Here is an 11,342-nt window from a genome sequence, read left to right on the forward strand (position 1 = left end):
ACTTTGACAACATTACGAATGTGCATCCTTCTTGAATTGATTGACACATGTATTTAACTGTTAAATTAATTCGATCAGAAATTTATACGTAGCACTGCTTCTCTGTCTATCAAAAATCATATCAATAACTATTTTTGTACATTTCTGCTTCTTCATTAATAGCGAGAATTAGGAATTTTCTACATATATGTGTTGTGAAGAGCATAATGCTATTTATTACTCGATATATTATTATTACTCGATTAATTAAATTCAACACACATATATGTATAGATGCTATGAATTCGATAAAAGCAAAACAATTTTGACTGTTTTCTCATTAGATTTACAATATGCGCTTCCTATCTACACTCCCATTTCGTTTTTATATTATTAAATTTATTTGTCGACAACGTTGTGCCTTTGTTTGCACAATCGCAGTTATAGTTATACAAGACAGCTGATTGTAATTAAAATATTAAAAAGATCGTTTTATATAATACGCATTTAAGACATATTTATCAGTAGCATTGCAATATTTGAACTGTATTTAAACTGAAAAATAAAAAAAATAATCTTTAACATGTACATAGACACTTATACAGTTGAAAAAAATACGGAGATATATATGTAATGTTTTGGATATAGATCTACAGAATACGTATATTAATAAGTAAAGATAATTAATATTTCGAGAGTTGTATATATCATATATAATATATATATACACACACACCCACACGCATACATATGTATACATTGTAGCATGTATACATTGTAAATAACTCAAATTTTATATTAATGATCTTCATCTTTCAAGCGATGTGTTTGCATATTTGCACTTTTATATAATATGATTTGTAATGCGACATGTATCGTTATTGCAAAAAATTGTAGAAATATATATATATATATATATATATATATATATACGTATATTCATATGTTATATGTTATTTCCGAAACATTATAATGTATTTAACATACTATTACTATCAAACCATACGCAATATACCTGCCTACTTTGAACTGTTTCTGTATAGATACAAGATATAATTACAAAACAATTTTTGACTATATTTAATTTGTTCATATCAGAATACATTATCGAATCTCCTTTTTTCTCATACATGTTATTTAGTTATCAAAATATGTTCTTCTCTTCCTTGAAATTGCCATCGCACCCAGCGCCGTGCTTTTTATCACATCGAATCCTATATGAAAGCATCTACGATTTTTAAAATCGCAAGAATGATTGGAACGCAATTCCAAATTAATAGAATCTATTGTAAAATTCATTAGTTTTATATATTTATATTACATTTCAATTCTCTTTAATAGAATATAATTGCTAATATGATTCATAATATTTATACATCTTTAGATAACAACGATAAACAATATTAAGGAGTAGGGAACAAAGATAGAGTGATGTTTTTGTCTGAAGTTTCAAGAGATATCAACAAGTTTCTGAAAAAGATGTGAGATGAATAGTTACGATTAAAATGATAAAGTTGACAGATTCGATTGAAACAATTTCTCAATTTTTTCAGCTTTTTTAGGAAAACTTAATCGTTACTGTGCCTACCAAAGATGACGAGTGCTCAAGAAAATTGTGGTGCAAGTTTTTGTATAAAAAACCTATGAAAATATTGAATATTATTGAAAGGGAATAATTTTTTTGTCAATATTGAAATGTAATGAGAAACGAATTTGTTATGGATTTAAAAAAAATTTTGGAAAGATATATATAAGAATCTATAAAATGATGCGGATAATTATTGATTTATAATTTTTGTAACTTTCATATCCGGTGGATTATTTTGAATATCTCAAGCTACTCCTTTTAGTGTGCTTTGAAAATAGGAAATATTAATGTACTACGTAGAAAATTCTTAGGATAAGAACTTTTGCGAGAATTTGGATCGTGTGGGTACATCAATACCGTTACATATCGATAGCTGCGGAATTGGTGACGAGACTGGAAATATTTTTTTTTTAGATGAATTAACCACGTATTATAATATAATATTATAAACATCATTGTATAAATAAATTAATATTCGGGCGTAGGTCTGGACACTTTCGCCATAACGTCGTGCAGTCGTTGAAATAAATCGCCTCAAGAGGCAATATGATTTTCTGCACAATTTACCAATCAGGTATGATATACAATATACTTCAGCTATATGATATTGATGGCCGATGGGTTCGTATACTTCGGGGACTCTGAGAAACGTTATGGATTTTCTTGAGAGGTAAAATTCCAATATTCTAACATTCGTATTAAGGTTTGTCAAATCAAATAACAAAACAGAGATATAATACATTTTATGCACAGCCAGGATTATCGATGCCCCACAAACTACGAATCCAAATATTACGTAAACATTCTATTATACCGTATCGGTGACCTTCCTCGACTTAATAAATCTTTATTTAGATACAAGAATACCGCAACGTAAATTTGTAAATTTACATTGTCAATATTTCTTGTTTTTCTTAAAGAAAGTTAAAACTTTTCGCGAAAATGTTAAGTGACAAGTTAATCTCTATACGCAAGACTATAGTTTAATCGTGCGTTACGCAAAACGACAGTGTAAAACTGAAGTGCAAAGAATAAAAATAAAGAAGATTGTAAACGGAGATTACGGTCGTACATTTCTGTTAGTTTTCTTGATAGATTTACGAGAAAGCAGAAACGACGAAACGAACTGCACTCTTCGATCATACGAACCTGTTGCTGTTAAAACGTGACTAGACAAATCTTATCATTGATAATAAAAAGAGAGTATGTGTAGACAAGCACGGAAATACGTTATCTATTTTTGTTCCAATTATTTTATATTTTTATCTGCCTGCATTAATTTATTTATAATATCTTGTTTTATTTAAATTTGATATATTGTACGCACTGAGAAAAAAATATATTAATATTTGTTTGAGTAATACCAGTTGATTATTTAGATATATTAAATGTAAACATATATTTATTTAATACAAGAATCATTAATTTAATGTAACTATTATTATCTTTATTTATTTAGCAAATATTAATTTTCCGCAAATATAAATGTTACATTAATACTATCCAAACAATGATTTATTAAAATTTATTAAAATTTAGTACATCTCTTTCTCTCGATGTATATTTGTAAACGTTTCTCGTCCACAGGCATTATCTCGTTGAGAATTCAGCTAATTTACACAATCGCAGTTTGGGAGCTGAAGATAATATATAATCCTCTACTACCGATTATCGGAGCATATAGGGCAGAGAATTGTAGGGGGAAGGGGGTAGGCGCGCGAAGAAGGGTGGGGAAGCATCGCGTTCACAGGAAAACGATGGAAATATTGGAATCGGCGCAATATGACTCCACGACAGGTCGCGAAACGAAACGAAACGAAACAATGTTTGCGTTGCGCGGAACGTCGCAGATATCTCTTTCTCTCTCCTTCTCTCCCTCTTTTTCTCTCACTCCCTTTCCCGTTCTCCTCATCTCATTCAGAGTTGGACGGCTTCCTCTCCAATCCCCACCTCACGAACGGAGGATTTGTTAGTATCGAGCGCGTTCTAGCTAGTACCGTGCCAAGATGGCCGACGTTTAGTCGTCCCTTAGTCGGGTTTAAGTCGCCTGCGCTCATCCTTCTCTCCCTCTCTCTCTCGGGCGTTCGTTCCGTTGAGTTGATCCGACATTATTCGCATTGATGAGTTGCCTTGACATTCGCGTTTCGCCGTTTTACACGTCTCGTGCCGCGAATCTAATTTGATACCGAAATATCGTGTGCGCGTGAAATGAAAGCGTTTCGTATATTTTGTCCGATTATAAAACTGTAAAAGGAGAATTAACGTTGTAAATAAGCATCGAGACAATCTGTGTAAAAAAAAAAAATCTGCTCCTCGTACGTGGAACTAAAACGACGAGAGCTACCTCACGGGGATAACTCGAGCGCGGAGAGAAGATATTTAGAAATTATACTTAATAACAGAGTATAACTCCGATTAGATATAATCGCGGTGACTTTTGTGACACTCGGTAGACGCGCCACGCCGGTAGCAACTAAACAGCTGACGGTTCTAAAACCGCGCTTAAACAAGCAAACGGGGGGCCGCGAAACAGTGACGGATCAATGCGCGACAACGGACGATTTGGATACACGTGGGTTGGTTTAGTTCCGCGGATTAGCTGAATCTGCTAAATCAACGCCTGATTAACGCGCGAAAAAGGCATGAGAATGTCGGCGACGAGCGAAGCGACTACGATACTACTGAAGAAAAGAGAGAGGACGCAGAATTGGATCCCCGAGGAGAAGAGCGCCCTGTTCTCCCTGATCAAGCAATACGTGGGCGCGATCGAGAACAAGAAGATCGACGCGGCCGCGTCCGCGAAGAAATCCGTCGCCTGGCAAAAGATCTACTGCGCGTTTCGCGGCCAATTCTCCGCAGATCGGGACATCACCAGGATCAAGGAGCAGTGGCGGAGGATGAAGGCGCAGGCGAGGATAGAGATGTTCTCGTACGCCGAAAAGGTGCGGCCGCGTTTAATAGATCGCATAAAAAAACAGCCACTTTACTCCCTTATAATCGAAGTGACCCGAAAAAGGGAAGACATTAAACAACAATTCAGTATTAATTGTAATGAAATTCTTGTAGATAAACATTTTTTTATAATTGTTATTGAAACATCTGAACAGTATTATCAGGAGACGCGGCCATGTTCGTATTATTATACTAAATGTAAATAATTAACGACACACTTAATGTATAATATCACATATGAGATCACAACAAAAATTATATTCTGCAAGATCACATTTAATATTTTAAAGTTATATTTTCCTTCTGAATGTGTTCTATAAATGAGATATCTGGATTTTTAAACAAAGAGTCATGAAATTTTTTACACGTTAAAATTGAAAATTATGTTTTACACTTATTATATTATTTTCACATTTAAAAGAGAGACGATTCATAATCGTTAGTTGGGGATAAAATTGGAGTGTTTCAAAGTGGAACAAAGAGTTAAGATTCGGGATTTGGCCTTCCTAGTTTGGAACGATTGGTCACCATTCCAAACTCTTTTCTTCTTCTTCTTCTTCTTCTTCTCATTTTTTCGCCGCCTTTGGTCACGCGCAGGTACGAACCCTGGGACCGGATGTCGCCGCCAAATGTCGTCCACCGAATCTCTCGATCGAAGTGTGGCGGCTGATGGAAAGCGTGCGCAAGAACGATTCCGAGAACACTGATCGTTCGGACGATAGTCAGGACAATGACAATCCAGTGAATCGGATGACGATACAAGCGATCTTGGATAAATTGACGTTACCCACGGAAACGCCAGGTTGAAAAGTATACTGACTATCGCAGTTTCTTTTTCTTTTTTTTTTCTTTTCTCGATTTTTCCGTCGCTAAACTTCGAAAAAGTTATCTTGCGCAAAATTATAGAAACAATTGTTTAGAACCCGAACAGGAGGTTAAGATCGAGGTCAATAGCGATACCGAGGACGAGAGTATTCATGGCGAAATATCGCGACAAGCGTCGGAGGACGATTTCTTGCAGCGGAAGCGTCCCAGGATCACGACCGAAAACGAGCCCGTCCAACACAAAGTCACTTGCCCTGACAGTGTGACGACGTCTCGTGTCGAGGATGGTACTTAACATTTCGATGCATTCAGCAGACTCAGTAATTGAGTGGGTGCTTGCTGTTATATTAATGTATTCTTCTAGATCAGCGGATATAAAAGTTTGTAAGGAGGAACATTGGCCTCTCTACACGCACACGAGCAAAAAGTTTTTCGAGATGAAATGTGAAAAGATAGAATATTAAATTATTACATTGAAAAAGTATTACTTAAATAAGTAGGAGTTAAATTAAAAAAGATTTTTGTGAAGTATTAAAAAATTATGATCAAACATTTCAGAAATAATAAGATTCTGTAAGAATAAAACAAAGTAGAACAATTGAAGAGCTAGTAAAATAAAGAGAAAACGTTTAATTTAAAAACAAAAATAGAAATAATTACAAACGTTTCGACGCCGATCTGATCATTCTCAATGTTACAGTAAATACATTTCAGAAATATTGAAAAAATAAATACATAATATTTTGCTACACACACTTTGAAAAAAGGACTTATTTTTTCCCTTCGTGATTCGCCAGTGTGATCATCCAGTCGCCGCACAGTTTATATCTAGAAGAATTCACTGATAGCAGCGAGCGCTCACTTAGCTGTGAGTTCTCTGAACGCACACCCGTTGTTTTTAAATCTTAATCATGGTCTACCTCGACGCGATCGAAGAGTTCTTGGAAAACGAAGGGTTTCAAGGATTTTCTTTTGAAGCAGAACACAACGATTCGGTGGACGAAGATAAATCGGCACAGAGAGCAACATGGATCTTCAAGTCTGCCCAACGCGAGCACGAGATCAAGTTACGGATGTTGGATATCGAACTGGAACGCGCGGAGCTGCAGAAGCAGGCTGCCGTTAATGAGCTGAAAACGTCCGAGCTCAAGAAGCAATTGATGCAAGATCAAGTCGATGAGTACTACAGGTTAGATCCGGATGGCTTTATTCTCGTTTTTACCAATATAATTCAATTTATATTTGGTTTAATTTATAACTCTTCATCTTTTTCTAGTTTTAATATTATAAAAGAATGAATTGATGAATGAATGAAGTCGAGTTGAAGTTCAAGTTAATCTGTATTGGTAGAAACGAGTGATAATCAATTAACTTAATTAAATTCTTCGATTAAATTAATTCGACAGAATTTCTCACAGCAAAGTTTCTAATTATATAAACCTATAAATCGTTATCTATATAATTTAATTTTTCTTTTCATTTCTTGAACAAAATTAATCTCCATATTAATAAAATACAGATATTACGTGGTCAAGTTAATTGGAATTTAGTTGAGATTGCTTCGAGAAAGTAATTGCGTTTAAATCTACGGAAGTTCACAGTATTTCCGACCTAAGCGCCACAATGCCAACCGCTGAGTTTCGTGTTCTAAGAATAGTGTTTCGTTCATGACTCGTTCATCAGCTTGTTCTGTCGGTTTGCCAAGTTTTCGTTAGCCTTCAGATCCAGAGTATTTCGTGATCGGAAAAATGCAACGATCGATTACGACGTTTTCGCGAAGCATCTCTGCGTTAAGGTATCGGAAAAACTCCTCAGCTTCAAAGTCATACGATTAGTTTATTGTTTTTAATTCATACTTCACCCGGCGTTTTCTCGTCGCAACACAGATCCAATCCCGATATTATCTTTATTCGTGCAGTAATATACCGACGTCTTCTTCTTTTCGAATTTAAGAATATATCATCTTCTCACACATACAAATAGCCATGTTGAAGATCTGTGACATGACCTGAGTAGATGCCATATCAAAATTATGTAATGATAAGGCAGAAAGTGAAACTTAATTGACATAACCCTTGAATAGTATTTTATTTCTAAGCAGAGTTTCTTGCAGTTACGAATGTGATTACTCTGTGCAGCAAGAGCTACCAATTCTTTCATATGATTTATGTTTAGATTCAACAAGAAACTAACAGAGAACAAAAATCAATTGCATTAAAGTATCTTATAATAGTTGCTTTTTCTGCTGTAAACATAGCTATTGTTATATTTATAACTTACTCTGTTACAGTCAAGTGAGAATGGCTGGAGAACGTGGTTCGGGTGCTGGTAAGGGAGGAGGTGGCGGTGGTACTATTCGTGATGCTGGTGGTTCCTTTGGAAAAATGGAAGCTGCTCATGAAGACCAATATTTCTATAATCTGGTTGGTATATTTTTTATTAATTTGTCGTATCAACGATTTTATTTATTTACACAAGTTTGAAATGTTATTTTAGCAAAAGGAACAGTTACAAAAGATGCGAGAGAGCTTGCATGATGAGATCTCATTCCACGAGGAACAGATCAAGCGTCATCAGGAGGCTATTAATCGCCACAAAAAGCGGATCACAGATATGGATCAGAAAGAGTGAAGTTATATTAGTGTGATACTCCGACTGATCGACGACTTTATTATTGGTTTTGACGTAAGAAAATGGATCGAAAATAGTAGAACTAATAGAGTATCACAGTCTTCTGTATAAACTGTTACATTACATAGATTATTAAATGTAATGCTCTTAATATATATGTTACTTAAATATTGAATGATGTTTCCTTGTATATTGTATGGGTCGCTTTTAACAAAATTATCGAGATTACAATACTTTGTATTTTGAGGTATCTGCAAGATAATTATACTTGAAAATAAAACCGTGTTTTTCATTGTTGCTTAACCTTGTCTTGGACATTGAGTCATCTTCGAGGCGTGCCAATTCTGATGCGAGTTTGTTTTGTCCGTTTCGTATAACCTCGTCAAATATTTTTCCCGTTTAACAAATAGTCAAATTTGCGTTTATGTAAAGTATACATTCCACATAAAAATTTTTTTGTGGATACCACAATGCTCCGACGTGTTTTCAGAAAAACTTGCAGATATAGGTATTTAATTTACTGATAATATATTTCACCATGCTTTCCAAGTTTGGATTATTTTTCACACTGATATTACTGATATAAAAAGTAAATTATTGCTCTCAGTTTCAGACATCTTAATGAAAGAAAGAAGCACGATTCGAAAACGGATCAGGCATCGTTCGGCGATATCGCGTGTGAAACAGAATATTATTACAAGCAGGTGATGAAATTATTTTTGTAAATCGTCAATTTAAAGTCAAGCAGTAGTCGCGATGTAGTAAAGGCGTTACGAATAATCAGGATAGGAAGTTGCTGAAAGTCGTCATGGAAAAGACACAGAATGAGGTGAAACACATGCAGAGAGAAGTGCAAATCATGAAGAATAAGATCGATGAATACAATCGCGACATAAGTGAGAATCTGAGATTTCTGAAGAATCTAGAGAAAGATTTATCCGCTGGCGATAAGAAGACCTAATAAGTTTCAAGGAGAGTAAAGAACTTTTATATAAACTCTAAAAAAACAGACTCAATATATTAATGGATCTATCAATATTCGCGATACAGTAATAAATCTTACTCGTAAACTGCTTAAGGTTTCTTTTGACGTATATATTCTTAATGCGTTTATGTATATATGAGAAAATATGCTATATTGAATACAGAAATGAGTTAAATAATCTCTAAATCGTTTTTTTTTTTCAATCATTAATGATTTTGCTTGATAAATTTGTGAAATGTTCTTAATTTACACAATTACTGTAGAATATTATACATTGCATAGAAATTTTCTCACGATCTCTCACCCTCTTCTTTTTAATATTTCTTAAAACAAGTTTTTAAATATTTTTTAAATAGTTTCATTGTCGCGCTTCTCTATCGTTAATAGGATCTCCAGTCGTCGCATTGATGAAATTTCTATTTAGGAATCAAATAATATTTAAGATACTGATTTTAGTTTGCGATTGCACTTCCAAGTGGTTTAAATTTCTTATAAGCTATAAAACTGAAAAACGTAATTGTAAAAATTGTCATATATGAACATAATTAAGCATTAAAATCTTACAATAACGGAATCTTTAAGACTGCTCTTTATAGTTCGGGCTTACTTTACATTTTTAAGATCGTCTTAAGTTGAAGTCTTAAGATGCTAATGCAGTTCGATTCCTTATTGATTCACATCTTGAATCGGGCGCGACGAGCGTTCGTATTTGGCGGGAAAGGGCGAGTATCGCTTCCACCGCGACTCGATCGGTTCCTGCAGGTCCACGGTAGATGGCGCTGCGCGCGGGCGCAGCGCGGCGAGGCAGCATGGCGGCCAGTCGGGTCGGTCTGGTCGACGGCGGACGGTAGCGGGCGATCGTCGCGCCGCCCAGTGTCTCGCGGTTCATCGATCAGTGTGGTGTGTGTCCGCGCGTTGTTGTTCCGGGAGATCTTTTTTTCTCTCCCCTCTCCCTCTCGAGCGGTACACGTCCGTCCCCGAGGTTTATTACGAGTATACTGCCCTCGCGCCGTCATCTTACGCGCGGGACGTCGTCTCGCGCTTCTTTCACCGTTCCCGGTCGATTCGTTGCGCGTGCATACGTCGGGACGGGCGCCGGGCGAGCGGGGCCCCATCATCGGGATCACGGGATAGAAAGATGCGACTAAGGATACGCTGGATACTTCTGGTTAGCACGGCTGCGGTGATCCTCGCGGGATGCGGCGCCGCTACCGAGGTACGTGTGCTCCATCAGTCTCTCGCGAGAGCGTCGCGACACGCGGCCGCGATGCGGCACGATGATGGGCGGAAAGAGGGTGGAAGAGGAGAGGCGGCTGGCTGTCTCTCTTGAACTCTCTTACGCGAGACGAGAGGGACGCGCGCCTCGTTTTCCCGTCATTTCGTCTTTCCTCTCTCTCTCTCTCTCTGTGTCTCTCGTGCACGTAACGTCTCTCGAAGACACGTTCGCGGATGACTATAGGCAAAAGCACACACGCTTTGCCTTTCCCTCCGTAGCGTTAAGTGTTACGCCGCTATTGAGGTACTCTCGCATTCTTGGCGTCTCGTCGAACCAGTGGTGTTCAAATCGAGGCCCCCTGAAGTGCGCCGCTTTCGCGTTACACGGGGAATTCACTTCGCAGTCTCCCCTCTCGCTCGCTCGCGTTTCTCTCTTTCTCGCTCGGAATTCTATTTTCGAGAAACTTTGCAAAATTCAAATGAGACAAAACAGTCTCGACTCTCGCCGACTTAAAAGGGCATGCGCGCCTGTTTGCGATTCGAAAACAAAACACTTTTTTTTTTCTCCCTCCCCCCCCCGGAGTAACTGCTGTCGAAGAAGCTCGCCGAATCGGAGAATGACACTCCTTTCCCCAGCGTCTTTCTCTCCGCGAGTTCAAAACTTTTTGTTCCGGTAATAAGCAGATGTTCACGCCGAGGGAGTAGCGTTAAAGATCGAGTTTACCTTCCCCCGATAGCTCCGTAACGAGAACGTCCGCGTTGTTGGCTTTGTTAATAGAAACGGAAGTTCGGAAAGAATCGGAGCAAGTTTGGCGCGCGCAGTTTTCGCAATTCGCTAATGAGAAATAGTGGATTTTGAAACGTACGTTCGGGGCGCGATCGCGGTCTTCGATTGATGCGAACGAGCCGCGACAGTTAACGTCATATTATATCGTTTGTCCCTTGTTTACGTTTTTATCGTTAAAATTCCCACGGCCGTACGTTAATTAGTAAGCGAGAATTCTATATATTGTAACTCGCGCCATGCGCGCTTTTTGCATTACGCGGAATAATGGCCGTTCTAATGACGCTGCTAGTGTAATTCGACGGCGGCAAATACGCGAGCAAAATATTTGTAACGTTCTGTGTGCAGCACGCTGGATTTTTTTTTTTTTTTTTTTTTTTTTT

At 37.2% G+C, this 11,342-nt stretch overlaps 4 protein-coding genes across 4 annotated transcripts in view; all 4 read left to right on the plus strand.

Annotated features, from left to right (window-relative positions):
• The first annotated feature begins 4,215 nt into the window (after window positions 1-4,215).
• LOC108778290 (uncharacterized) lies at window positions 4,216-6,642 on the plus strand. The gene is made up of 5 exons (XM_018545419.1): window positions 4,216-4,509; window positions 5,117-5,321; window positions 5,440-5,631; window positions 6,323-6,533; window positions 6,621-6,642. Exons 1-5 carry the CDS (start codon window positions 4,216-4,218, stop codon window positions 6,640-6,642), a joined length of 924 nt encoding a protein of 307 aa, XP_018400921.1.
• Window positions 6,643-6,997: 355 nt separating this feature from the next.
• LOC108778485 (ATPase inhibitor mai-2, mitochondrial-like) lies at window positions 6,998-8,179 on the plus strand. The gene is made up of 3 exons (XM_018545692.1): window positions 6,998-7,139; window positions 7,635-7,767; window positions 7,841-8,179. Exons 1-3 carry the CDS (start codon window positions 7,093-7,095, stop codon window positions 7,973-7,975), a joined length of 315 nt encoding a protein of 104 aa, XP_018401194.1. The 5' UTR covers window positions 6,998-7,092; the 3' UTR covers window positions 7,976-8,179.
• A 47-nt stretch (window positions 8,180-8,226) lies between these two features.
• LOC108778486 (uncharacterized) lies at window positions 8,227-8,979 on the plus strand. The gene is made up of 3 exons (XM_018545693.1): window positions 8,227-8,483; window positions 8,583-8,679; window positions 8,760-8,979. Exons 1-3 carry the CDS (start codon window positions 8,446-8,448, stop codon window positions 8,934-8,936), a joined length of 312 nt encoding a protein of 103 aa, XP_018401195.1. The 5' UTR covers window positions 8,227-8,445; the 3' UTR covers window positions 8,937-8,979.
• An 876-nt stretch (window positions 8,980-9,855) lies between these two features.
• Window positions 9,856-11,342, plus strand: part of Sdc (Syndecan) — a 68,038-nt gene continuing 66,551 nt past the window's right edge. Inside the window, exon 1 of the mRNA XM_018545691.1 lies at window positions 9,856-10,176. Within this exon, the coding sequence (XP_018401193.1) occupies window positions 10,099-10,176 (78 nt within the window). The 5' untranslated portion in view covers window positions 9,856-10,098. The remainder of the gene's footprint in view (window positions 10,177-11,342) is intronic.

Source organism: Cyphomyrmex costatus, unplaced genomic scaffold (assembly GCF_001594065.2).
Source record: "Cyphomyrmex costatus isolate MS0001 unplaced genomic scaffold, Ccosl1.0 scaffold5, whole genome shotgun sequence".
NCBI lineage: Eukaryota > Metazoa > Arthropoda > Insecta > Hymenoptera > Formicidae > Cyphomyrmex > Cyphomyrmex costatus.

Bases quoted from the DNA above. Each gene is read 5' to 3' on its own strand.
- LOC108778485 (XM_018545692.1), top strand. From the start codon at position 7,093: ATGCAACGATCGATTACGACGTTTTCGCGAAGCATCTCTGCGTTAAG. The intron at 7,140-7,634 runs GTATCGGAAAAA...ACTCTGTTACAG, and splicing joins CGAAGCATCTCTGCGTTAAG to TCAAGTGAGAATGGCTGGAG. The intron at 7,768-7,840 runs GTTGGTATATTT...ATGTTATTTTAG, and splicing joins ACCAATATTTCTATAATCTG to CAAAAGGAACAGTTACAAAA.
- LOC108778290 (XM_018545419.1), top strand. From the start codon at position 4,216: ATGTCGGCGACGAGCGAAGCGACTACGATACTACTGAAGAAAAGAGAG. The intron at 5,322-5,439 runs GTTGAAAAGTAT...ACAATTGTTTAG, and splicing joins GTTACCCACGGAAACGCCAG to AACCCGAACAGGAGGTTAAG. The intron at 5,632-6,322 runs GTACTTAACATT...TTTCTTTTGAAG, and splicing joins GACGTCTCGTGTCGAGGATG to CAGAACACAACGATTCGGTG.
- LOC108778486 (XM_018545693.1), top strand. From the start codon at position 8,446: ATGCTCCGACGTGTTTTCAGAAAAACTTGCAGATATAG. The intron at 8,484-8,582 runs GTATTTAATTTA...TATTGCTCTCAG, and splicing joins AGAAAAACTTGCAGATATAG to TTTCAGACATCTTAATGAAA. The intron at 8,680-8,759 runs GTGATGAAATTA...ACGAATAATCAG, and splicing joins CAGAATATTATTACAAGCAG to GATAGGAAGTTGCTGAAAGT.